The sequence below is a fragment of the Alternaria metachromatica genome (genome assembly GCF_023757995.1).
Source record: "Alternaria metachromatica strain BMP 0045 chromosome Unknown scaffold_7, whole genome shotgun sequence".
NCBI lineage: Eukaryota > Fungi > Ascomycota > Dothideomycetes > Pleosporales > Pleosporaceae > Alternaria > Alternaria metachromatica.
In genome coordinates, this window is record NW_026055498.1 from 490,557 (window position 1) to 517,441 (window position 26,885).

Below are 26,885 nucleotides of genomic sequence, written 5' to 3' on the forward strand. Positions count from 1 at the left end.
TTGGAAAGGTGGAGCCAGCGGCCTTGGGCGGGGCGATCGGCAAAGCACGCGAAGATGGACGCGTCGAGGAAACGTGTTGGCGTTGGAGAGGGACTCAGAGGGTAATGGCGGGACGAGACATGTTATACAGTCATGGGGCGGTGGCAGGTGTCAGAAACATGGGATTGCATGGGCTTGCTGGTGTCTTGCATGTGCTTCTGATTTCAGGGCCGCAGCATGGCCGGAGCGGCTAGTTACATCACTGGCCAACGCGCGGGGCAGCCGACTGCTCTTCCATTCGCGTCGCGCGTCGACGGCATCACCACACCGCCACCCCTCAACACCATGGTCATTCGCACCATTCACGATCTGAACGCCCGACAACAGATCGTGCTGCCGACTCTGCCTAAACCCTCTACTGACACGGAGCGCTTTTCTCTCGCAGATGCTGGCCATCTGAAGCTAAAGCTACAAGCTCTCGATCGCGCCATATCGAGCATACGGCCAGATAGTCCTAGCGAAGATGATATTACCAATATTGACGATGCCTGTCAAACAAACCCATCTGGAGGATCTGTCTACGTCGCTGGCTCGGAGAGGTTCTACCTCGTAGTAAAAGGCCTCACGGGGCCGCGCGCCACTGCCGATGCTTATGCTGAAGCATACAAGAACGTCCTGCAAGGCAGGCCCTATGCTAATAAGTACAAGCTATCCGGATGGGCGGGGCCACCACCCATATTCTCAGAGATACGTCCCCTACTGCGAGATATTGACATTGCCTGCGAAACCAACCTCGAAAGCGCCTTTGCCATACTTGAGGAAAGAGGTATGTACAGAAGGGACCACATACCCTGACTCTGCTGACATGCATTAGCCAAACCCTTTCCCTTCCTCCGACTTCCCGCTGAGCTCCGCCTCCACACGTACTCGTTCCTTCTTCCCCCGGGGCCTCGCATCGTCATTGACCCTTCACGTCAACACATCACGCGTCCACGCCTCAACATCATGCGAACCAACAGGCAGATACACAATGAAGTGAGGAAGCTCTTCTACGGGAGCCGAAGAATCTTCATTCAAGTGCAACCCGGCCTTATGGACAAAGAAAGCGCAATAAGATATGGTCACGGCCTCAAGTGTTTACACATGTCAACTACAATAAACCCGACTATCCTGCAGCTTCTGAAAGAGCTGGAATTTCAGTTCCGTAAAGATCCATCCGGCGGGTGTTACCCCTCAAAATCATGGATGAACCCCATGGGCCGCATATACTACATGCTCAAGCTTGAGCGTATCAGTATCACCTTCGCGGAGAGTGAATTCTACCGCTTAACTGCAGCGGGGTCTACGGATCCTAAAGCTTTGGAAGTACAGCGGATTCAATACGAGAAGTTAGAGCGCTTTGCCAGATGGTTTATCAACCAGATTCCGGCGTCTGTGAACGTATCATGGTCGCGCGAAGACGCGGCAGTTTTCTTTAATAGCACTGCTGTGGAGCAGCGTTTGTATCAGGCCATACAAGAAAGGGCATTGCCTGAATAGGTCATACTGTTGCGGTTCCGGGACGATTTTAGCATGTCCATGGATGGATGGCCTTCGACTCATCACTGCACAAGTGTACGTTGAGCGGGATGAGCCCACTGTTGCCTACATCAAGTGAATGAAGGTGAAGAAGGAGCGACCTCTCTTACCTGCACCGCGCTTAGTCCGAAAAGGGATAGTGTCGTTCTCACCACTTCCTACCTCTTGTATGTTTACGCTACTTTGTCGAACACCTTACAACTGACACCTCCCCATCAGGAAAGTGGACAGCTGCGCGACTCGGCGATGGAGACAACATCACCACCAGGCCACGACGAGGCTACAGGCAGCGCTCTTCCATATGCTGACAGTCGTCTGGGAAAACTACCCACAGAGCTTCTTCAGTCTGTTGTCCATCATTGCTCGCACTTTCGACCTCCCAGAATCGCATGCATAAGCCCTGAGCTGCGCGCGCTTGTCGAACGACAGCTGTATCGCGACGTGGTCCTAGGCCGGTACAGTGTGTGGGTCAGCGCGCCACGAGATCTATGGCTATTCTACCGGACAATCCTGTCGCGGCCAGATCTATCCAGGAAGACCGAAAATCTCGACATCAAAGTCGTTGATCGCATGATGAGTATCGAGGTCCCCACGCTTGGTGTTGTACCACAGGGCGCGATGTTCCCCTCTATCATCCGAGCAGAAATAGAAGAAATCCACATCGCTTGCGCTCTTCTTTTCTGGCAAATGACCGAGCTCAAATGCCTTAGCTTATCGATTGTACGTGCCGACGAGGACGACGATGGCAGGCCCAGGCTCATTTCTAAGTGCTTGAGCAAACTCTTCTCCCATTTCGATAATCGCACAGCACATCTCTCGACATTCCTCGGACTGCAAAAGCTACGAAGCCTCAAATTCGAAGGCACCGAGTTCCATTGGATACTCGCCAAGTCCCCACATCTGGAGGAGATTGTTCTTACTCGTGCCAGCCACATTCTGGCCGACGGAGCCTCGTCTGCGGTCAATACTGCTGTCAAATCTCTCAAATTCCCGGTACAATCCGCCGTTCTCAATCCAGCTTGTGGTCACTATGACGCCTTGTCTCCCTTCCTCGCGCACTTCCCTCGCTTGGAAACTCTGCGATTGCCTTTCAACGATGCCGACGAAGGAGTAGCCGGACCCCATTCAAAATTCAATCTCGATCGCGACGATCAGGGTAGCTATACTGTCTTGTTCCAGAAGCTCATGTCAGTGGCGCCTGTCTTAACAAGGCTGGAACTGGACGCATCCATTCACTGCAGTGAGGAGGACACCAGCTTTCTAGACCACGTATTACCCGGAGATGGCTTCCTTATGTTCAAGGCGCTCAAGCATCTTTTGGTACCTTATCAGTGTCTGTTCGGACGAGGTGAGCCACAATGGGCGCATATCCAGCAACCGGCGGATGAGATGCTGCCACCAACTCTTGAGACCTTGAAGGTCCATTTTCCAGAGCTGGCATTCCTTGACTGGCTTACCATATTATCGTACTATCGGAAACAGCTTCCTGTGCTGGAGCGTGTTGGTATCGCGTGTTCAAGCTGGATCGGAGGCTCATATGTTGACTTTGCGTTTACTTCGTACCCGCACCCCGCGCTGGACATCCTTTCCTCACTGGGCATCGATTGGAGTATTGATGTTCCACAGTGTTGCTGGAGGCCGACATGGGACGACTATGATCTCCGGGCTTGGGATGCAGTTGCGTGGATGGATAGGACTTTTGGTCCTTCGTATCGTGGTGAGCTTTGGATGCGACGATCATGGTATGGATCTGGCTGATGATATGTGTCTAGGTACGGTGTTCAACCCCACCCCTGGTGACGACTCAGAGCTAGACTTACCGCCAGTCGTCCTCAAAGGGCAAGCAGACAGTGGAAGTGCAGTCGAAGTCAATCCTGATGCTCAATACACCGCCGCCGAACTAGCTATCCTGTGGGAAGCAAGCACTACCGTGCTCCACGAATGGTAGAAGAGGCGTTGGCTATCTGATTGATCCTGGACTTCCACTCAAGTAGCGGTGGCGGCTATTGAAAGCGTGGCAAGGCTGTTTGCAGATGCTCTTGCATGTGACCACAGGCTACTGTGTCGAGGGATGGGAGGGGGGTATTGAGATATCTCGAAAGCATCAATATAGCACTTCACTACCCTAGGCTTGACAATGTGAAAAAACACATGTGATGTTTCGTGATATATCGCTTCACAGCCAGTTTTGCGGAAGTCAGCCTCTCAAGCATATTGCGAGGAAGAGCGGCTGTTAGATCGCTGCATTCACATTGCTCCAGCGCCAATACGATGTTTCAGCAGTGTTCCCTCACCGCTGGTACCTTCCTCAAAGCCTTCGAAGTCTAAGTCTCGAAGCTCTTCCGATTCTTCCTTCAGCCCACAGAAAGTGTTCATCGACTGGATTGCTACAACCACGAACTTGACGCAAACCATCCATTCCCACTAAAGGAGCTCAATATACCTACAGCAATGGCGTCTCCACAGAAAGATCCAGAGGCTCTCTCCGAGGAGCTCAAGACCCTTGATATATCCACAGCAGCTACGACGTCTTCAAACCCAGGCCTAGAAGCGCTGCCCGTCGAGCTCATGAGATTAGTAACGCAAAGCACAGATGCCAAGGGCAAGGCCATTCTTTCTGGCGACGACCTGTGCAATCTCCGCTCTACGAGCCGGCGCATAAAAGAAACGACATATGACGACTGGACAAAACGCTGTTTTACTACCCGAAAACATATGCTGTCCCGCGCCAGTCTCCAATGCCTTCTGAGCATCTCCACCGATCCTGTTCTGAGAAATTACGTCGAAGAAGTGGCTATCGGACCTGAGCACGTGAACGGATACATGGCTTTTTGGAAGCTAAAGAATTGCAGGTCTAGAGAGCAGGAGGAAAACTGGCCTAAGACGTATGGGCCAAAGCATGCAAAGCTTGTTGAAGAGCAGGAAGAGTTTGATGCCAGCGACGAAGCAGTGGGGATGTTGAAGTCGGCACTGCGAGGTTTCCCGAACTTGAAGCATGTACGCATTGACTCTTACCCGAAAGACTCTTACCTGAAAGACCCTTACCCGAATGAAAGCGAGGATGCTGCTGCCTGGACTGAGGCTTGGGGCTCGAAGCGCATCCTCCGCGAAATGGGCTGGGGAGCCTACGGACATTGGGCTGGCCCTCAATGGGCACTTCGTAATGAAGGCAAGGCCTGCGGCGGTAAGCTGCATGGCCACATCGCCAAAGTGCTCTTGGCGCTGCGAGGTATCGAAGATCGCAAAGACTGGACTCTGGAAGTCGCACTGCATACGATGGGATTGGGTTACGAGGAACGACCGTTCGATATCTCGAGCTCCGATTGGACACGTGTTCAGCATCGTGTCACACACTTGAAGTTCATCCGCACATTCGAAATCTTTGAGAAGCATTGGATCACATCGTTGCTGCAGTCCGTCAGCGGCAATCTCAGGTCACTTACGTTGTCTAACGAGAATGTGCCCACCTTCCTTCGATGGACCCAGTTCCCTACTCTCACGCACCTCGACATCCGTAGTAGTCCGATAGCGTCACCTCTTTTCAAGAGGTTTCTGTTCAAGCACCGAAAAACCCTGCAGAGCCTTCATATTTGTGGCTTGAATCTGTCTGGTTGGTATGACGACGAAGATGCGTTTGAGCCCTCCGACTTTGAGGATGTCGAAGATTCTGATTCCGACGAGGATGAAGTGGTTCAGGAGGTCATTGGACGAAAGCTGAAACCGGGACTCGTCGAGCTAAAAGATGCAACCTGGTTTACGATCTTCAAGCAGTTGACGATGTCTCCTTGCCTGACGAGTGTTCGATTCGCCAGACTGTCTCAATACCAGCCCCGATTCAACAATATATACCGACCCGGCATGTATACCACCGAAAGTGTAGCTGAGCATCTCACCGGCGGCTTCTCGCTTGCAGCTGAAGGAGATGAGGTAGTAACGAGCCTGGGTCGCGCTGTGAAAGAGCGCATCGCCGTTGAAATGTTAGACAGAGATATAAGCGACAAAATTTGGTTCTCCGATGGGTGCTCGGAGGACTGGGATGCTTAGACTAGACCGCGGCAGAGAAATGGCGTGAGGCATGCCAAGGCGTGGGATATTCCAAGAGACCCATCGCTTGCGTGCTTGTCTGAATCGTGGTAGAAGTGGGGTAAGCCCACTTTTATGCACATGTAGTTGAGTTGAGGCCATTACGGCTGTCAAATGGATGCAAAGTTTTCCCTGGTATATGATATCTCCATGACGGCAATTGAAGTTATTGTGCTCAGTGTACCGAATTCTGCCTTTGTGATACCGTGGCAAAGTAGCTGAGCATGTTACAGACGCAAGTATTACGACCGATCTAGCTTGCGACTAGAACCTTCCGTAATCAAGATGGAAGGTGTGGAGTAAGCGGACCTTGGTGCTTGGCGCGGATGCAGAAGTGATTGTTGAGTCTCGTGACCCGCGACGGAAAGCTCGGCGCTGCAGTCAAGCCACCGGTGACAGATAAGAGCGACAAGAGGCTGGCTTGGGCCCGTCTCAGTGGGGATATCCAGGCGAAATACGCCTTGTCATGTTGGTGTTAAGCTTCGCCGTTAGCATGCGGCGTGACGACCTCAGCAGGTTCCACGGAGGTCGCTCGGAAAGGTGTTGGGCGCCTCGAGCGATACGAGAGAATCGAGGCTTGGCGCAAGGGTGTCCGTGAAGGTAAGTGGCTTGAGCATCTGTAGTCGATGGCAGCGTGCTTGGAATCTGGCGCAAAATGACGTTGGTGTTGTGGCTTCGGTACGGAAGTCGGCACAATTACGCCTGCGCCGAGAAATTAGCACGGCTAGGCGGATCGTAGGCGAGCGGGATGCTTGGCTGGGACCGAACAGCTCGCCACCTCTTTTCACTCATCCCCGCTCGCAGTGCTGGTGAACGGGTGCTACCAACCCCGCTGTCGTCATGCCCGGCACTACTAACAGCACTTTTGGGTGGCATCTGCCGCTCAATCATCTCAACGTTACTCGATGATGCTGTTGTGCAGTGTGGTAAAAGGCAGGCCTGGCCAGATGTGCCATCCAGTATATCCAGAGGGCTGACAACCAAACGTTTGCGGACATGCATGCATCTCTTTGTTGACGAGTGCCGACCGTTACCGACGATGACGTTCCCTGCACCGGTCCCAAGATAGTCACCATCACGCCAAGCTCTCGATATCGCACGGTTCTTGGCTGCTCTCATGGTGTGTGCACACGCGTGCCAACTTGCTTGTTTAAAGTCTGCCATGTCCCCGGATCTAGATCTTTTGTCTGCATCCCATTCACTTCTTAGCACCAGAAATCACTCACTATGGGCAAGAAGGCACCGTCTCTCGAGGGCCACAAGTCCGGCCAGGCTAACGAGCCTCTCTCCAAACCCGCACATGCCCTCCCATGGAAGGACGTCGTCGCCGAGATCAAGTGTAACGACGAAGACGGTCTGACTACTGCGGAAGCAAAGTCGAGACATGAGAAATACGGCAACAACGATCTGGGCGACGATGGAGGTGTATCACCAGGCAAGATTCTGCTAAGGCAGGTCGCCAACGCAATGACATTGGTATGTTACTTCAATGAACACACAATGCAACAATCCTAACAAATTACAGATCTTGATCGCTGCAATGGCTGTGTCCTTCGCTATTCAATCGTGGATTGAGGGTGGTGTAGTAACCGCCATCATTCTGCTCAACGTCATCATCGGTTTCGTCCAAGAGTTCAATGCTGAAAAGACAATGGACTCGCTTCGATCACTCTCTTCGCCAACAGCTACTGCTGCGCGAGACGGAAAGACTGTTACTGTGCCAACCATTGAGGTTGTTCCCGGTGATTTGATTGAGCTAAAGACAGGTGACACTGTCCCTGCTGACATCCGGTACGTTGAATTGCGCTAAACTAGTTTGTACGTCACTGACTCGCATCCAGTATCATCGAAGCCCTAAACTTTGAAACCGACGAGGCTCTACTTACTGGCGAATCCCTCCCAGTCAACAAAGATGGCGATGCCGTTTTCGACGAGGACACCGGCCCTGGTGACCGCCTCAATGTCGCCTACAGCTCCTCGACCGTTACCAAGGGACGCGCCCGTGGTGTCGTCTTTGCTACTGGAATGTACACTGAGATCGGTTCCATCGCCATGTCTCTTCGACAGAAGGGTTCGCGCGTTCGCGAGGTCAAGCGTAAGCCTGATGGCAAGGCCAAACCCCATCGCTACGCTCAGGCATGGTCTTTGACTGCCGCCGATGCTGTCGGCCACTTCCTTGGTGTCAACGTCGGTACTCCCCTTCAGAAGAAGCTCGCTCGTCTCGCCATCCTCCTTTTCGGTGTCGCCGTCGTTTGCGCAATCATCGTTTTGGCCGCCAACAGCTTCTCCAACAACAGCGAGGTCATCATCTATGCCGTGGCCACTGGTCTTAGTATGATTCCCGCCTCCCTTACCGTCGTCTTGACCATCACAATGGCCGCCGGCACAAAGCGCATGGTGCAACGTCACGTCATTGTTCGCAACCTGAAGTCTCTCGAGGCTCTTGGTGGTGTCACTGATATTTGCTCCGACAAGACTGGTACTCTCACACAAGGAAAGATGGTTGCAAAGAAGGCATGGATCCCTGCTAAGGGCACATACTCGGTTGGCCAGTCCGACGAGCCGCACAACCCCACCGTTGGCGCTCTGATGTTCAACCCCAAACAGCCACGCCACATCGACCCTGATGTTGATGAGAAGACGGAGACATGGGAAGAGCTTCTACAGGACAACGAGCACCTGGTCGACTACCTCAAGGTTGCTTCGCTCGCCAACTTGGCCCATGTTCATCAGACTGACGAAGGTCAATGGAACGCACGAGGTGACCCAACTGAAATCGCTATCCAAGTCTTTGCCTCTCGCTTCAAGTGGAACCGTCTCGAACACACCGGTGGTGACACACCTGCCTGGAAGCAGCTCGCTGAGTTCCCATTCGACTCCGATGTCAAGAAGATGTCCGTCATCTTCGAGGAAACCGCCAGCTCTAAGAAATACGTATTCACCAAGGGTGCTGTCGAGCGCGTCATTTACTCCTGCACTCGTGTATTCAACGATGAGAGCGAATCTGGTGTTGACCTTGACGACGACTACCGCGAAGAGATCTTGGCTAACATGGAGTCCTTGGCTTCCATGGGTCTGCGTGTTTTGGCGCTCGCAAGCAAGGAGTACGATGGCCCATCACCTGAGAAGGGTCAGGACCTTGACCGCGAGAGCATCGAGAATGGCTTGATCTTCCGCGGGCTTGTTGGACTGTACGACCCACCCCGCCCCGAGACTGCCGGCTCCGTTCGCCAGTGCCAGAAGGCTGGTATCGAAGTCCACATGCTCACTGGTGATCACCCGGGTACCGCTCGCGCAATCGCCATTGAAGTCGGTATTGTGCCATCAAACATGAACACTCTTCCCAAGGAAACCGCAGATGCCATGGTCATGACTGCATCGCAGTTCGACAAGCTCTCCGACGACGAAATCGACGCTCTTCCCCTACTTCCTCTTGTCATTGCTCGCTGCGCCCCGAACACCAAGGTCCGCATGATCGACGCCCTTCACCGACGCAAGGCCTTCACTGGTATGACTGGTGACGGTGTGAACGACTCCCCGTCCCTCAAGCGCTCAGATGTTGGTATCGGTATGGGAACCGGATCCGATGTTGCCAAGGATGCTTCCGACATTGTTTTGACCGATGACAACTTCGCCTCTATCCTGAACGCTATCGAGGAGGGTCGCCGCATGTTCGACAATATCCAAAAGTTCATTCTCCATCTGCTCGCCCAGAACATTGCGCAAGCCTGCGTTCTGCTCATTGGTCTCGCATTCAAGGATGAGAGTGGACTCTCGGTCTTCCCCGTGTCTCCCGTCGAAGTCATGTGGATCATCATGATTACCTCCTCTCTTCCCGACATGGGTCTCGGTTTCGAGGTCGCTGCACCAGACATTCTCACTCGCCCGCCTCAAAATGTAAGTTCATTCCTGTTTGATCGACTCTTTGGACACGTGCTAACAAATTGCAGCTCAAGCGCGGTGTTTTCACCATCGAGGTTATTCTCGACATGTTCGTTTACGGTCTCTGGATTGCCGCTCTCTGTCTCGGCGCGTTCTCCCTGGTCATGTTTGGCTTCGGTGATGGCAACCTCGGAAACGGCTGCAACGAATCGTTCAATGACACTTGCGACACCGTCTTCCGCGCCCGTGCGACTACTTTCGCCTGCCTTACCTGGTTCTCCGTCTTCCTGGCATGGCAAATGTTGGACATGCGCCGCTCATTCTTCATGATGCAGCCCAACTCCAACAAGTACTTCACGCAATGGGCCATTGACGTCTGGCGCAACAAGTTCCTGTTCTTCTCCATCATCTTCGCTTTCGTCACCATCTTCCCCGTTCTTTATATCCCTGTCATCAACGACACAGTCTTCAGGCACAAGGGTATCAGCTGGGAATGGGGAATTGTATTCGTCGCTACATTCCTGTTCTTCCTCGGCATTGAGTCGTGGAAGTGGGGCAAGCGCGTGTACTTCAGGAAGCGCGATGCTAAGAATGGCGTTGCCAGGAGGGGCTCCGTCGATCTGGAGTCGCGCGTCTTCGAGCGATACCTCAGCACAGCTATCAGCACTGACGGTGAGGATGGCGAGAAGAAGTCAGGTGCATGAGCAAAGAAATGACACGAAGAAGTATGATATCTTTCGAGCAATCTGTTTGAGAGCTCTTAATGTTAGGGCCAGGCTTGGTCCTGGACAAGGCGTTTGAAGTTGTTTGCATAGCACGCGATCGCGATACCTCTTGCCATCATGGCTGCGATGAAAAGGCTGTTATAGTCATACAGCATGTACATAGTAATCTAGATACCACAACGAACAGAGTAACGAAGTTTTATCATCCACATCTATTAATCACATTAGCCTGCTGTGACAGTGAGATTTCCTCAGAGCTTTTTGAGTATCGTCACTGCAGCAGCACAAAACATGCACCTCGACGCGAGTCCGCCAGCACATCAACACCATCACATACCCAAGCACCCAAAGTATAATTCGAAGTAGCAACGTTGCAATCGCATCACCACGAGACGAGCGCAAACACAAGTCCACCTCGACACGAGTCACTCACAGTCTTCCAGGCGTCCTTCCCTCAAAATCTGTTCGGAGGCTTGCGCAACACGCAGCCCGCCCGACCCACAGTATCCCCACAGCCTGCCCACTCCGCCATGCCATGCCAAACCTTTCCGCTCCACTCACACCAAGACCGAGACAGTACGTCCTGCCTCGGCGCCTAGACCGCACCAAGGATTTAGTGCGTTGGTGGAGTACGTCAGCCCAGGGATGCAGCACCAGCAGTAGTCTTGGAAATGGCCTGAGCAGGCCGAAAAAGGTCGTGCCGATGAGCGGCTGGGGGATCGTGAGGCGGGCGCTGGCTGGGTAATGGCAATGGGGAAGTGCAGGCTAGAGCTCTGTTGGAGATGAGAGAACTGTGCGAACAGCGATGTTGGGAACGATAGGCTTTATTGCTTGATCTTGCTTTTTCCCGTTTCCCGCTGTCCTTGTGTTTGCTTTCTCCATCATCGTTCGCTACCAACCCCGGTACCGCTGACGCTGCAAACCAGCCGTGGAAGCGTTCAGCCCAACCAACCCGACCAGTTCACACACATGCAACATCCTACAAGACTATCGGACCGTGATAAGGATGGATAAGCTGCAGCTCGGCGTTTTTCAGCCGTCCCCATCACGCATCTAGAACGCCGAGCCAAGCTTCCTTGAGCGTAATCAAGAAGTGGCGAAAAGAGACGTGGCTGTGGAGGCTGAGCGCGTGGGTGCAGGTGTCATAGGAACGCGCGACAGCGCTCGGGTAAGTGGGCCTCCGGGGTAAGATGGGGGTTGCTAACAAGTGTTAAGAAGTGAGCGCTACGCACATCTTGTTTGCGTGATCTTGAAACCTTGTGTACGGCCGCGGAAACACATCATTCCATCACATTGAAATCACGACACGGACGGACGCATACGATAGACGCAAGGACGTGCGATTTGTACGCGCAATCGTCCTCGCTGGTTTTGCCGGTATACCCGCGCTGTTCTTCCGTCGTTCCCCCGTCATCGCAGATCCTACCACGCCTACGTTTGGCCTTTCCCCGCACCAAAAGTGTCGAGGTCGAGACGCATCCCTTTCCCCCCCAGCTACCAAGCTTGAGCTGCGTTTCCCCCACACACGTCAGTTGAACCAAGCCAACGCTCCATTCCGCATTCTTGAAAGTTTGGAAACAACAATGCCTGCGGTTTCGAGCCACGGTTTTGTTCGCAGTCTGGAAGCGCGCGAATGGCGCGATACCGTTGGCCAGTCTGGGATGACGCCTACGGCGTTTAGTTTTTTGATTCCCGTGTTTGTTGTTGCTATTGTGGCGCCTTTGTAAGTTTTGTTCGGAATTCTACTTGGACTCTTGGAATGGATGGGGTCTATGAAGCTGGGATGGCTGGAAAAGAATTGGGCTAATTGTTATTGATATAGTTTGTGTATATTCTGCATTCGGAGAAAACGACAAGCTGTTCCTGTTCCAGTGCGCCGCCCACTACCAAAGGCAAAGAAGCCTGCGCTTAGGCGTGCGGAAGCGAGGGAGAAGTTGAATGAAGTCACCGAGGTTGTCAGTCTTGCTGGATCCTCGTCATCGCAACATCGTGATGGCGCGGACAACGACAACGAGGGAGCGCTTGGGGTAGTAGAGACACGTTCGGTGCTCGAACGAGAATGGTATGTTTGAAAGCACAAGAACACCCATTCCGCCTTCAATACTAACATCCCTTACAGCGCGATATGTCTCTCAACCCTCCACGCCCCCGCCCCACCCGAGCCCGCCAAACTCTCCCCCGAAACACCCATAACCGATGCCGCGGCCCTCCCCGCCTCGCTCCCCCAATCCACAGACCCCTCAACAACACTATCATCTTCCGATCCCGCCGACCAAACACCCACCACCGCCACCCCCGACTCCGAGACCATCCTCAAGCTCCTCGTCTGCAGCCACGAATTCCACGCCGACTGCCTCGTCTCCTGGTTCGTCCTCCGCAAGACCAGCTGTCCGATATGCCGGTCCATGTACATGAGCAAAGAAGCCCTCGACCAGCACGACGAGGAAGAGAGGATTGCGCTGGGCGGCGATGTTACGCCTGCGGCGTTGGAAGCGGGGACTGCGAATCAGACACCTGCGCCGCTGCCTATGAGTAATTGGCAGTACTTCTTGCATGGGAGTGGGATCAGGAGACAGCGGGTTGTTGAGGCGAGGACGAATGCTCAGGTAGAAGCTCAAGCGCAGGCTCAGCCCGCAGTGGAGTTGCAGGATCGTGCGCCGCAGACGGGGGAGCAGAGTGCGGATGCGAATGTTACTGTGGCTGCGGGTCCGGCGGATACGGCCGCGCAGCAATCGGATCAGCCGTCTAGGACGAGGTGGCAGAGGCTCTTGAGGCGGTAAGAAGTACATGATATAAGATGGTTACGACGACTTCGGCATGTTGAGATGATTTCACGGTCGTGGGTATGCATAGTAGAGCCTGTTTTCCTTTTCGAGATACCCACTGGACGCATCATGGCGTTTCTTACACGATTGAATGAAGACAATTATCATTTGCTTTTACTCCTTCTATGAGTGTCGTCTCAGGTCGAATCCGATCGTTCATCGACGAACCTGACTTCTGACTCTCATCTGCTTACACGCGAGTTCAAAATCTTTTTCTATCCAGTTCATCTCACAGCAGCGCGGTAATCCATGGACGGTGCGCATCCAATGGCACAGATAGTATCGAAACCGGCCTGCAGCGAGCACCTTATACGAGAAAAAAAATTGAAAACCTGGGCAGGTCTAGAGCCTACATCAACGCTAGGTCACATATCTTGTATGCTGCCATGTTGATGTAGGCTGTAGGCCTGTTCGGCTCTTTTCTTTTTGACGTGCGAGAGAGATTGAGAGGCCATGAAGAAGGCAAGGACAAACGTGTTGGTTCCATGTGTTAGAAACTCATTCTCCCGCCTATACACTCCTCGCTCAAGACCCAAACCAGAAGTCGTTCTCACTCTGCGTTACCGGATCGAAGGAGCCATTGCCGGCCGTCACAAGGCCCTCGAACTGTCCCCAACTGGCGAAGTCGGACCAGTCCAGTAGATCGAACGAGAACGTTGGGTTGGTCGCGTTGTTATTAGTGTTATTGAATACTGCTGAGCTGTCGGAGATGTCGATGTTACTGTTGTTGCTGCTGTACATCAGGGGTGGAAGATTGGCTGCAGGCGCGACGGAATCGGGGTTTGGCGTCGACATTGGTAATGAGAGGAGCGATGTGTCCTGGAAGCTGGCATTGTCGGCTACTGGTGTCGATAGTCTGCCTGATTGGCGTACTGCCTCAGTCCTAAGCTCTTCTAATACGACACAATAACGGTGCGCAAGGCAGTCGGTATCACTGACTGTCTCCAGTTGTCTCTGACATTTGACACCAGCGTCGAAATACCCCTCGCATTCTACTTTGGTCTTTACGCCCAGGCCCTGCTGAATGCGATGGATGTATAACACTACCACTGCACAGAAAGCGTAGTACTGGGTGAACCAGAAAGAGCGGAAGAGGTTCGACGCCTTGAAAACGTCATCCACCGAGCGTACAATGGACATGGCAGCTTCGAGGCAAGCGGTGATATTCGCCGATGCATCATACGTTGTGCTGAGTCCGGCGCTCCAGTTGGGATGGGTGCCCATATGGGTCAGACTCGCGAAGTCTCGCAGTAAGAAGGGTCGGTGGATAAGCAGCAGCGCATGGTGATACGCCAGATTGAGCACCGAACGCTGACGCTGGTAGACTGGTATGAGCAGCTGATTGTCGATACGGTCTATCGAGGTCGAACCGGAAAGGAATCCTGACAGAGAATTCTTCCACGCGTGCAGTTCGGATGTGTACTTCGAAGACAGCTCGATGCGCAAGGCCAGACTGGGCGGACGGATTGAGTAAAGGTCTCGTAGCACGAGAGACACGATGCGTGTCAACTTAATGTGCTCGACGGGGGCTGTCATCAAGGAATAAGTAAGCCGCGAGGGTAGGTTGATGTAGTTCGGTTGGAGATCGTTGTCGTTGACGATGGTAGGAAGCTCCTGGACCCATTGTGTTAGTGATCGTCATCTTTGATGACGCCAGATACACTTACTTGATCGATATCCTCGTCTTTGAAAGTCCGTGGACGACCTAGAGCAGCGGCGAGGTACTTGTCTAGTGAGTATGCCACCCAAAATAGGCGTCTTCGGCTCTCGATCTCCACATAGTCCACCTTGGTCGAAGGATCGCATTTCCTTCCACGATTCAGGCCGATAGCGAAGGCGAGATGCGAGAGTTCGCCGAAGAGACTCCAGCAGTGGTTGATACGGGATTGTGTCAGGAGGTAAAAACATTGCAGCAGTCGTGCCTGAACGCTCGCTAGTCTGACGGCGCCGCGTTCTTGCAATAGTTGCGCTTCGGCTGCGCGGAAGTATCGAGCGCTATTCGACATTAGCAGAGCCTACAACAGCGGCAGCGTCGACAAACCTGCTAGTCTGCACCGTACTGCCGAGTGGCATATATGCTTGTGCTTGCGCAAAGACTACCATCAATAATGCAACTTTTGCTTTGCCATCTTCTTTACTTCTCATCTCGCCTTGGGTGTCATAGAACTCCTCGACCAGCTGTTCAATCGTTGGTCGATGAAGAAAGCGATGAGTCGGTGCTGCATAGTCGAAATATCGCTCCACAAGCCTCTGCGCATCAGGCTTTGGTGGTGGAACGAAGATGGAAAGATCAAACTCAGGGAGGGGAGCGTCGCCAAAGGTGAAGATGGTAGAGTCATGCGACAAGGAGGAATTCGTGTGCAGACGCTTCTGAATACGGATGAGAAACGATGCTGCACTTGAAGAGCCAACATAGTGGCCTTCTTGATCTCGTTGGGCGCCCTGAGGTACCGGAGAATCTCGCGAGGAAGGGCGATTGATCTGGTCTGTAGCCATGCCTAGAGCGTTTGATTCGGAGTGTTCAGGATTCGAATAACTCTGCGGGTCGATAGGAGTCAGAGGACTAGGATAGATGCGTGGGAACTGTGTTGTCGATATCGCAGTCTCTTCTTTCGCAGACGTACCAGAGGCTAAGCTCTCTTTCCGTCCTGAGGCTAGTGCGTCTGAAGCTATCGCGGGATCGTCCACAATGACAGAAGGCAATCTTCCTCGAGTATACGACGCAGTAAACTCGCACGGCAATCCAGACCGCAGACAGAGCGCACAGGGGCATCTTCCGGTACATCTGACCTTTTTCCTGTTCTTAGCGTTAGCGCATCCTCAGAATGTATGCGGCACCGTATGTGCGCCCAAATTCCACAAGCTCACTTCTTACATCGGTCGCACGCTCTACTGACCCTACTCCTCTCCCGCTCCTCTCTCCTTCTCTTTGCAGGTGGTGATCTTGGTTCATCCGAGCTTGCGCTTGCCGGGGTCACAGTCGAGACTGCTTCGATGCCGTTGGCGGGTGTCCATCTAGCAGTCGATGCATGCCTCGGCTCCACATCGGCAGAAGCCGTTCGAGAAGCATTATTCTCGTTCATGGTTGAAGCTACGCAGTTTGTCGTTCTTGGCTGCTGCTCAGGTTCAGGAAGTGGAGTCAGAAGTTGAGAGCTCGGATAAGAACATGATGAAGAGCCGGAAAAGCCGCACGCTAAACCCAAAAAGAGGAATCGCGCACGAGGCCTCCCAATGCCCGCAGCTTTATGATGCAACACGCAGAATGGAAATAGCGGATACTGCTTGTCGTCTTCATTTCACTCGTTTATGTGAAAAACAGTGCTACCTTCCGTGAATAGACGCAATCTCAACCACACTCTCTCGTTACATGATTTCCTCGCACCCAATGGCATCACACCAGTTTCAACACACTATGTACGCACCATCCTCATTCCTACATCGGTCGACATCGCGGTTTAACATCCTTTACCCATGCCAGATCCAATACCAGATCCAGACCTTTACACCCGTCTTGTTCCTCAAGCCAACATAAACACACCGTGGCCTCTCTTGGGCACTGCTCACTCATAAGCCCTGGGCGCAAATTCGACATTCAACTCCCTAATTGTATCCCAACAATGCCCCAGCACAACCTTCGCATGCGTCCTCTTCTGCAACCTCTTAATCATCTGATGACTCCTGACCCACGCATCATGATCCCTTGCCAACCACCCCTGGGGCACGCCGTCCGCATAATTCTCTTTAACATGATACTGATCACTCGTAAAGATCCACGTCCCACTCTCTTTCAAATTCACCTGCATGATGGTCAGTCCAGGGGTGTGTCCAGGCGCATGATGTAGATTGATTCCAGGGGCGATCTCGTAGTACGACCCATGGAAGGGGACCCAGTTTATGTCGAAGGTGAGGTAGTGGGGAAGGTAGACCCCTAGATCTGTTTTGGTGGCGACGCTGTAGAAGGCGTGTTTTAGTTCCAGCTCGTGGACGTAGACTGGTACGTCTTTTCTTTTGAAGTGTTCCAAACCACCAGAATGGTCGAGGTGGAGGTGGCCGATTATAACCATTTTTACGTCGTTTATATTGTGGCCGGTCAAGGCAATTTGCGCATCCAGGTTCTTGGATGGGTTGTGGTCTATGCGGGTGAAGATATCTTGGATTGGTGGACCGACATCTTCGGGATAGTTTTCCCCCGCGCCGGTCTCGTAGAGGATGAGGCCTTCGGTTGGGTGCTGGATGAGGATGCCGAGCATGACCAGTTTACGGCGTTTGTTGGTCGGGTTTGGGTTTGACGATGAGGACGCATTTGCTGCTCGGATAAACCACCCGTCGTCACACTCTAATGTACCCAGGTGCAGAACCTGATGTCTGTGGTGTTAGGATGGTGTAATTGGTAATGAGATTTTACTGCGTCGTACCCATAACTTGGTTCCCTGGGGTTACTTGTTAGTACCATGTTGTGTCTCGGTAATTCTTAATCGCCTACATTGGGAGCCTGGTTGATCAGATCCAGAGAAGATGCCATGCCGGATGACCTACCTAGACACGTCTGGCGGGGAAATTCGTCTTTATGAACCCTTAAGCCAATACTCTCTGTAACTGTACATCTTCTGTGCTAATCGCGTGCTGGTTGGCGCAGGTTCCCCACGGGTCAACGTAGAACCATCGTCACTGATTCGTGACGGGTAGGGAAGCGATGAGGGGTAGTTGGATGTATGCCCCACGGCTCACAGGTAAAGTGGGGCTTCTTTACACAGCCGGTCGTTTGTTTAGCATAGCTGGGTAAATTAACGGAGTTGGTTGGTTGGGGCTGAGCAGGATGTGCTCGCTCTGAGACCCCGTTGCTGCGGCCGACGCAGATCTGTCTATGATGACTGCGATGACCGAGATCACGTATTGTTTACATCATGAGGACGCAATGTCTTGAGTTTGAGTCAGGCTTCAATCCTGCGGGACGTACGCGCGATTACGCAGAGGCCGTCAGTGGTCCGACTGAGGGCATACAGACTAACCATGGCCCATTAAACCATGAAGTCAAGCTCGCAGCCACGAATGTATGCTAGACAGTGGCGAGTGAAAAAAAGAAGATAGGAGGGATCAAGCGAATTTTGTACGGGAGTCGAAAGAACGACTTACTGTGTCTACGATTGTTGACGCGGATGGAGGGTGTGAATAGTAATGATCCTGGGGAAGACACGCATAGTTTGACGAGATGCCAATATAAGCTGAACATGTAACAAAGATTGGACGTACCCTGTGAGACATCTCATCTGGTTCAAGAGGTAAGTGTTATATCTTACCGTCGGGCATGGTTTGGGATTGATCTTCTTGCCGAGTCCTCATCGAATCGTATGACGTCCCGAGCGTACACATGGAAAGCAGTTTGAGAGTTGTGACACTAGACCGCCGGGTAATACGAGAGATATTCGGAGGCTGACAAGTGCATGCGCAGGAACCTTCATTCACACTCCACGGCCACAACGCTCCCTCGGTATCGTCAAGCGACTCTACTCCGTCCTCACGACGCAAATTGATGGTTCAGCTGGAGGTCGCGCTGGCGTAGCAACACAAATTTCCGTGTAGTGCCGTGAGTACGTCTCTCGGGGCCAAAGCTGAAGTACAAATATGCGCGATATGCCGTGAGACTTGTACGTTGACTGAGCCTGTGGTGGTTCGGACTGTAGTATAGAAGATGTCAAATCTCAAAGCCACCTTCCTGTTAAAGCCACTGCGGTGAGACGACCCTTGGCGTGTCGGACGAGATTACACGTTGCGCGTTCGTCGGCGTGGTAAGCACGAGAATGGCGTAATTGCCTGTGCAACTCGAGGAAAGAAGGTGCTCTCCTGGCAGCTCTTTCTGTATCGAAGAGGCTCTTGCTCGAGTTGAACCTCAGTCGTACGACAACTGATACGATGTCAGTTCAGCTGGAGAATGACGTCGGGTTGGTTAGTCGCAATCCACTTGGGAACCATGACCGGAAGGTTTATTGACGCGTGGAACAGCGATCGTCGCCGGGTTTTGGATTTTGTGGGGTTTTCTGACGGTGCCATGATTCAGCGCGGGGCACCGTGAGATGAAACGTAACCAAAGGGTTATCTACGCGTCAAGAGTCCGTAGGAGCGACGAGGAGAGCAATCCAATACGCTGGGGCGATGCGGTGAGTGGAACAAAGAAACATAGAGTGTGGTGGTTGAGGCAGCTGCGGGCCGGCCAAGTGAGCAGGCGTCACCCTCCCACCGGGCGCGCTGGGCAATCTCCGGTCGGCAAGAGGTCTGGAGAAGGCATGCGACCCACGACCAGTCGATAGCGACGCCCCTTTTCCCCAGAAAAGTCGAGCCATGCCAGGGTCCTTTTTTGATCTCAGTGTCGTCGCATACGTCTTTGCTTTTCAATTGCACCATCTGCCATAGCATTGACGCTGTTACGCTGCTCAAACATAGCCCGGGAATACCTTCGTCGCTGCACTCTGGACCGCAGTCGCAAGGTGCTGTCTCGCCCCAGCCCTTTCATTTCCCCTTCATTTCGCTTTGCAAGCCGCTATTCTCCCCGGGGACCAACTCCATGACCAGGACCAGCCTGCGCCTCACATGATGCGTGATGAGGCTGTGAATCCCGCTGGCCATGCCGCGGTGGAGACGTCCGAGGCCTCGAATCCGTTGTCACAGGTGCCGTCGAATGTACACAGCATCACGTCGACCAAGGGCCCCGCGTCACGATCATGGCTCAGCGGTGTACGCCGGCCACGCACTTCGCCAGGACCTCGCGCTTTCTCCTTGAAGCGCACGCTACTGAGTGCAGACGACGACCGCAGAGACTCGGCCTTAGCACCGCCAAATGGCACTACCAGCAACGAGCCACCTTCACCGAGTAGCCTGCGCAAGACCCCCAGTCTGCCTGCTATTGTTGTGCAGGATGAACGCGCCTCAGGCACCAAGAGTCAGGCGTCACAGCGGCAGTCACTCTACGCCGGCGCAACGTGCGAAGACGACGCCAACTTCTCCGGTATAGACACGTACATCCCTACTGGCAGCTTCGACGACCTCTCCTCGGACGCGCAGATATCCTTTTCGAAACGGGGCAGCATGATGTTGGGCGGCAAAAAGGCAAACAGGCGGAGTAAACAGATGGACCTCCTGGTGGAAGGCGCGCCTGCACCGAGCACACCACCGCGACAAAAGGAGCAGGCGCAACCCGACGACTCACCCAAACCCGACCCCTCACCACCCGCTCCCGCCGCAACACACCTCTCACCGCGATCCACCTCACGCTACTCGACGCGAACTCGATCGGCCAGCCATCGGGTACTGTCGACCGACGAGATGACAATGTCGCGCAAGGTCCGCTGCATGTACATGCATGGCAATGAGAGTGCTGTTAATTGGGATACACCTGAAGGAGAGACGAGCAGTGTCCAGAACAGCTACTTGGGCAACAGCGGCGTTACCAACACTCCGGCTAATGGCTCGTCGGTGGCCGCGGCGGAGGGCAACGAGGACACAAGTTCGCTGATGAGCTCACGGCACGGAAGCGTCATTGTCAAAGAGCCTACAGAGGCAGCTGGTGGACTCGAAGACTGGGCGGATCTTGAGGGCGGAGAAGTCGACCGCTATGGCTTCATCATACCCAAGAAGACCAAATCGAAATCCAACGGCGATGGCCCCGACGGCCCCGACGAACCTCGCATGCACCGGGTCACAACAACACTACAACTGTTATCTGAGGAGCCCAGGCGGCGGCGCCTAGGTCGGAGCGCATCAAGAGCACGCTCCGTAGACCCACGCACAGGCTCACCCAAGCGGCGACTTTCTGGCAAGTCCTCTAGGCCCGCCAGATCCATCTTTTCGGGTCGGACGTCAGACTCGCACAGCAACCACAAACCCCTACGACACGCGACGAACAGGCTACCTCACAACCGAGACCGCAGACTAAGAGACGAGGCGAGCGATATGCTCAAGCTGCCCCCGGGTTTGGCTGAGGTTGCGGAACAGGAAGAAGGAGGAAGAGCTGCCCAGGCGATGAAAGCAAAGGAAATCGAGCGCAACGAGAAATGGCGTAGAATGGCCAAGGTTGTCAAAGCGGGGGCAGATAAAGGGGGAATGCTATTCGAGTTCGATACCAAAGACCCCAAAGTTATATCTCGCACCTGGAAGGGCATCCCGGACCGCTGGAGGGCGACTGCATGGTATTCGTTTCTCGCTGCTAGCGCCAAAGCCGACGCGAACAGTCCGACGGAAGAGGAGCTGATCGAAAGTTTCTATGAGCTGCAACTGGAAAGTTCTGCAGAGGACGTGCAGATCGATGTAGACGTGCCGCGCACTATCAACAGACATATCATGTTCAGGCGGCGATACCGTGGAGGACAGAGACTACTGTTCCGCGTGCTCCATGCAATGTCACTTTACCTCCCCGAGACGGGCTACGTCCAAGGCATGGCGGCACTTACCGCAACGCTTCTTTGCTATTACGAGGAGGATAGAGCCTTCGTCATGCTAGTGCGGCTGTGGCAGCTCCGAGGCATGGAGAGGCTTTATGAAGCCGGTTTTGAAGGGCTCATGGACGCTCTAGACGACTTTGAGTCGAATTGGCTGCAGGGCGACGATGTCGCGAAGAAGCTAGTAAGTCACTACTGAAGAGGCTGACGTCCTGGCATACATGCTAACTTCAATAGATTGACCTTGGCATTACCTCCACCGCGTACGGTACCCGTTGGTATCTGACCCTGTTCAACTATTCGTTACCTTTCCCAGCTCAGCTACGCGTCTGGGACGTGTTTATGCTACTGGGCGACAAGTCTCATTCCAACTCGCCTAACTCCAAATTCAGTGGAGACATGGATGTGCTACACGCGACCTCGGCTGCGCTCATTGATGCGACAAGAGAGATATTGCTTGACTCTGACTTTGAGAATGCGATGAAGGTGTTGACATCTTGGATTCCCATCAAAGACGAAGAGCTGTTGATGCGCGTAGCGAAGGCTGAATACAAGATGCGCAAGAAGCGAGCCAATGCCTAAGCGGTAGGCCGGCGCTTCGGATTCCTGGAACTTGACACCGACCCGATGGAAACGCGCGTGCCCTCGCAAGCGGCTGCATTGCAAGTTGCAGCGCGGTACACTACCGAACACGGAACCATATCCAAACGAGTACTTTTCCTTCCACACCATTTCTAGAAGCCGGCAGTCGATCTTGCAAAGTGGTGGCTTGCGATGATTTTCCACCGGACACATGGCTACAACGTGGCTGGCACGTTTTCCAAGATTTGCGACATCATTGATGTTTGTTTTTTCCGGCTATTCCAACTACACGTCCAGGTTTTTACCCGCGACACATCACTTCCCCATTACCGCATGGGCGCCATTAGCGATGCAACGTGGACGACACCGCCATCAACGCGGTATGAGGAATGCTTGACTCGCTCACGTTTGGGCCACCTTTCTCCGACGATGTTTCGGGACAGCGTCCTTTCGCCCGATGGTTGGGTCCTGTGTTGCGATGACTTCTTTTCTTTTGTTCATCTGAGGATAACCTCAGACGGCGGCGCATGCATGGAATGACCCTTTATCAAGATACCTCTTGTTTTTCTTTTCTACCAGCATTTTCACCGGTCAAGACATAGGGAGCATGGCCATTACATATATCCAGCACAATTGAGACCAGATGTAGTAATATAATAGTTAATCGCCCACCAACATGGATGTATTACCGTTAGAGATCAGTCCATACATAGAACATGTTCTCGAATATTGAAAGCTTCTGGAAGGGCAAAAGATTTGCACATAATAGATGCGCTTTGGTGCAAGATCGCCGTCTAAAGATAAATTCAAGACCAAATGGAAGTGATCATCGCTTCGTTGGCGGTTGACTGACAGCCCGGCGGACGGACTGCGGCGACGGGTAACAGGGAGTGCTGCTGGGTTAATCGGGTTGTGGCTCCACGCACGGGAGGGTAGAGAGATCGGGAAGGTCGACGGCCGATCTTCCAAAGTCGCGGTAACTCCTACGCCGAGTACAACATTTGCTCAGGCAAGGTATCCAAAACTCGCAGGTATAGCGGCGCACGTGATCATAGATCTAGAAGGAACGCTGATTAAACCTAGTCTCTATGCCTCTTACCAGGCCGGCTATGAAAAGCGGGAGCCACAGGAGTGTCTAAGACGTACAAGCACAAGAGTGAGGCACAGGTGTTGCATTCGGGCAGATACTTCAGCCGACGTACAGCCTAATGGTGGAAGAATACACGATCAACACTCGTGCTGGGCGAGCAAGTATTGCCCGAGTGCAGTACTCGTCCGGTATACAATTGTGTATGTTGTGTCGGTAAAAATAACCAAGTCGCCCGGGTATAGTTGCGTTGGTGCCCGATGGGGCAGTCGCAGATGCCGATTCGGGTGGCAAACTGCCGCGACGTCCTGCCCCGACTAAGATATTTGCCTCCCACTACGCGTACAAGTTCGCCCCCCTCAACTACCGCGTCCTCGTAAGTGGGCGACTGGTTCGACTATCTGCTTCCGTCTCAAGTCGCAGTCGGCTACTCCGAACGCGAGGACAGCATGTCGTCTTCCGTGTACGGGTGCCAGACCCGGTTTGATCAACAAGACCAGAGCAACTCGACGCTGATCTATGGTCTGATTTTCTCAATGTGAAGCGAGGATCAGCAAAACCTTCCCTCGATCTGGACATCAACCATGTGCAGGTTGCAACAACCTTCCCGCGACTACGCCACTTGCTACAAATAACTGAGGAAAGGCAAGCGATGGCGAGATGCAAGTTTTGTCGGAGGTTTACACCCTGGAGGGCTAGCCGGTGAATAGTCATTCACATCTCGGTACGCTAATCGGCTGACTAGCCACGGTTCCAATAGCCTACACAACGGAGACGACAGATCGACCGCAATGCTGCAGCTTACGTGCGTCCAATGCAGCTGTCAGCGACTACCCGCCTGGCATTGTATTGTCTGTCGCAAGGCATCGCGATCAGAGGGAGTACGACGGCTCCTCTTGTCCACTGACTACTGCTGCAGGAGTGCATTAGCAGCTTCTTCGCGGTTAGCTCTCTGTCTTTGAATCTCCGATCATGACATGAGGCCATCATCCAACAGAGCTAAGGCGCAAGCTTGAGTTGAATTGGAGGCTCTACTTCTGTTTTTCTTCGTCCCTACTGCAAGCCTCATCATCTCCACGATCGGAAATACTTGGCTCCTCTCCCACGGCACGAACAATATGCTTAGCCGGTGCGTTCTTGGAGCATGCCACCATAAACCAACAGAACGCTTGTCCCCTGCTAAAATGTAAACGCTGTCGGCGACGGTGAACACAACCCCTCCAGCGTTTAATATCCATTGGTGTGGTTCTGGGGTGCAAACTTGGACTTCTTAAAAGGAAGCTACATAGATTGGCTGTCAAAAGCCTGCCGCATTTTGTCCGTGTCTTCCTTGAGAAACTCGTTCTCGTTGGTCTTGCACACCCGTCTCGTCGATGTGCCGTCAGGAAGAAGCAAAATCCTCAATAAGACGATTACTAAACCCACCTCCACTCCTACGTGACCAATCCGGCGGTTTCAGGTCGAGGGATTGTCGAATGCGAGAGAAAAGCAGAGCCTTCGCCGCACAATCGCCCCAGAGCGATGCTGTCTTGTCAACAGCAATTTCGCCATGGTGTCCCCATTTCGACTGCTGTTATGATGCTAAGCAGCGCTGGGGTGCTTTGATTGGTTCCAGGACTAGTCAGCCGGGGCCGGAAATCATACTCAAAGATCCTTCGTACAGATCCGGTGCGCCGCGAGTTTCACGTAGATCCGCTGCATGAACAAGATAGGTATAGCTTAAGCGCCGACGCGGAAATTTACGTTTCTAGTCGATCGTTCGAGCCAGCACCAGGCGCTCGGGGATTGCGCAACGCCGCGTCTGTTAACCCTTCCCTTCCCAAGGATGGCTTGCGAGCTGTCATCTGCGTGTACATTACGGGCTGTGGTGGGAACGCACAGTCAGTGCTGGCGTGTCGCTAATTACACAGAGCTACTGACGGAGAGCAGCGCGCACGCGACGATCAGCAGATTGGTTGCCTCTTCGCGCATCTCCAGCACCTCCAACTACTCCAAGTGACACTCTTTCGGGTCTTGCGTCGGCTCGATGATCGGTCGTCTTATCGATTGAGCATGCCGTCTGTCACGCTATGTAGATCCGGAGGGGTCCCTGAAGGCTGACAGGTTGAAGTCGGTCCCTTGCTCCGTGCCACCACTGTGCTTTTCATCCAGGCACCCTCAGCCGTTGACGCTATGACGGCATGTGTATACTTGTTCGGGCATCACACTAAACTGGGAACAGGTTCTGCAACAGGGCCACAGGATACATTTCCACCAATTCCAAGGTTTCGCGTTGAAGCACGGCGGCTCTTAGAACACGAAAACCTCATTTCACCCTTCCACTTCGGGACATTACATGGCTGAGGTCTGACGATGGTGACGACCCTTCATTTCCTATCATGCAAGCTGGTCAAGCTAGGTTGAGCCAGTTCACAATCCGGGCAGCGGTAATCTTGCGCTCGCTTCCTCCCGGACGTTTGACCCTGCTGGCTGGTGTTAGCGCACGGCTCAGATTTCCCAGGCCACGCCATCCAGTCCACATGCCTTGAGCCTCGCTCTCAGCCACAGGCACAGATGCCACAAACCTGGCAGCGATGGTGGTCCAGAGCAGAGCTGCACGACAAATTACCGAATGCGTGCTGGATGCCATTCCGCCCAGTAGAGGCATTGTGATCCAATTTGCGGTCCGCTGCGGCCTCACGATCGCGACAGCTGAGCGGTTCAGTGCGACCAGAATTGTGCCGAAGTATTCGAGCTCGTTCGTCATCCTGTGCGGCAGAACAAGGCGGTCGCACTTGGTGAATATGAACATCAATCTGTTCACTTCCAAGCATCCAGGCGTCATGGGATGCTAGAGGCCAGTGTGGCAGTATCCGCGACGCCAACTCTAAACGTCTAGCCTCAGGCCAATGTATCATCAAACTACCGTCGCTGAGTTCGAGCTGAACTTGCTTGGCTCGCGAACGGGACGTAAGTAGTTTTGCGGCATATACCAGCGCCACAAGTGGGAACCGCTACCAGATTTTGCATGAGCCGGAGGCCTTCTCCAGGCGCGTCACATGGTGGGACTACAAGAACGCGCACTACCACTTCCAACAACATTGCACTTGCTGACAACCATCCCGTTTCATGCATATCCCTGCAAAGGTCCCCTCCCACCTTCGCGTACTCAACGCCACATATCGCCCGTCCTTGACGTACGGCCTGCCGTTTGCTCGTGCTACTCTCAAGCCATTGCGGCCGTCATCCCCGTTGGTTGGTCCAATTCCAGTCGGCCCTCTTCCCTTCTTGTGCACTATTCCCCACCGTTGCCCATTTTCACTTGCCTCTCTCTAATCTGGACTTGATCGACCACGCCGGCCCACGCGAGCTTTTACGGGGCTTGATCTTCGTTGCATGCAGCGTCGCCTGTTACTCTTCCATTTGGTCTTTGTCGCCCTGCTTTAACGGCGAATCACATCGGGGCTACTGTGCCAGGGACATATTAAGCCTAGGCCCTAGGGCAACGGCTACGATCCTATCCCGGGCCATTTGTGGATGGTGGTCCCGGTAAACGTAGTCTGGTGAATAAGTATGTACACTGTTCCTTCTCCTTCCGGACCTACGAATTTTGGCGCCACCCTCCGACTCATTTCAATGTTGAATTGCTCCTACGACATCTACCATATCGGCTCCACCTACCTCCATGTTGCTCACACTCTCTAACCCGGTCAAGTCCGATTTCGAATACAAACCT

General features: G+C 53.4%; 7 protein-coding genes across 7 annotated transcripts; 5 read left to right on the forward strand and 2 right to left on the reverse strand.

Annotated features, from left to right (window-relative positions):
* Positions 1–216: 216 nt before the first annotated feature.
* Positions 217–3,315, forward strand: J4E83_004174 (uncharacterized protein; the record flags this gene model as incomplete). The annotated part of the gene is made up of 3 exons (XM_049331104.1): positions 217–805; positions 854–1,419; positions 1,963–3,315. 3 exons carry the CDS (start codon positions 217–219, stop codon positions 3,313–3,315), a joined length of 2,508 nt encoding a protein of 835 aa, XP_049189650.1.
* A 693-nt stretch (positions 3,316–4,008) lies between these two features.
* J4E83_004175 (uncharacterized protein) lies at positions 4,009–5,601 on the forward strand (the record flags this gene model as incomplete). Its single annotated transcript, XM_049331105.1, has 1 exon — positions 4,009–5,601. One exon carries the CDS (start codon positions 4,009–4,011, stop codon positions 5,599–5,601), a length of 1,593 nt encoding a protein of 530 aa, XP_049189651.1.
* Positions 5,602–6,867: 1,266 nt separating this feature from the next.
* Positions 6,868–10,226, forward strand: J4E83_004176 (uncharacterized protein; the record flags this gene model as incomplete). The annotated part of the gene is made up of 4 exons (XM_049331106.1): positions 6,868–7,116; positions 7,166–7,431; positions 7,482–9,537; positions 9,591–10,226. The coding sequence occupies 4 exons, from the start codon at positions 6,868–6,870 to the stop codon at positions 10,224–10,226; spliced, it is 3,207 nt and encodes a 1,068-aa protein (XP_049189652.1).
* A 2,080-nt stretch (positions 10,227–12,306) lies between these two features.
* Positions 12,307–13,027, forward strand: J4E83_004177 (uncharacterized protein; the record flags this gene model as incomplete). Its single annotated transcript, XM_049331107.1, has 2 exons — positions 12,307–12,309; positions 12,410–13,027. The coding sequence occupies 2 exons, from the start codon at positions 12,307–12,309 to the stop codon at positions 13,025–13,027; spliced, it is 621 nt and encodes a 206-aa protein (XP_049189653.1).
* Positions 13,028–13,597: 570 nt separating this feature from the next.
* Positions 13,598–16,155, reverse strand: J4E83_004178 (uncharacterized protein; the record flags this gene model as incomplete). The annotated part of the gene is made up of 4 exons (XM_049331108.1): positions 13,598–14,686; positions 14,740–15,067; positions 15,114–15,776; positions 15,941–16,155. The coding sequence occupies 4 exons, from the start codon at positions 16,153–16,155 to the stop codon at positions 13,598–13,600; spliced, it is 2,295 nt and encodes a 764-aa protein (XP_049189654.1).
* A 477-nt stretch (positions 16,156–16,632) lies between these two features.
* Positions 16,633–17,594, reverse strand: J4E83_004179 (uncharacterized protein; the record flags this gene model as incomplete). Its single annotated transcript, XM_049331109.1, has 3 exons — positions 16,633–17,430; positions 17,488–17,502; positions 17,556–17,594. 3 exons carry the CDS (start codon positions 17,592–17,594, stop codon positions 16,633–16,635), a joined length of 852 nt encoding a protein of 283 aa, XP_049189655.1.
* Positions 17,595–19,660: 2,066 nt separating this feature from the next.
* On the forward strand, positions 19,661–22,083 carry J4E83_004180 (uncharacterized protein; the record flags this gene model as incomplete). The annotated part of the gene is made up of 2 exons (XM_049331110.1): positions 19,661–21,685; positions 21,739–22,083. 2 exons carry the CDS (start codon positions 19,661–19,663, stop codon positions 22,081–22,083), a joined length of 2,370 nt encoding a protein of 789 aa, XP_049189656.1.
* Positions 22,084–26,885: the final 4,802 nt, after the last annotated feature.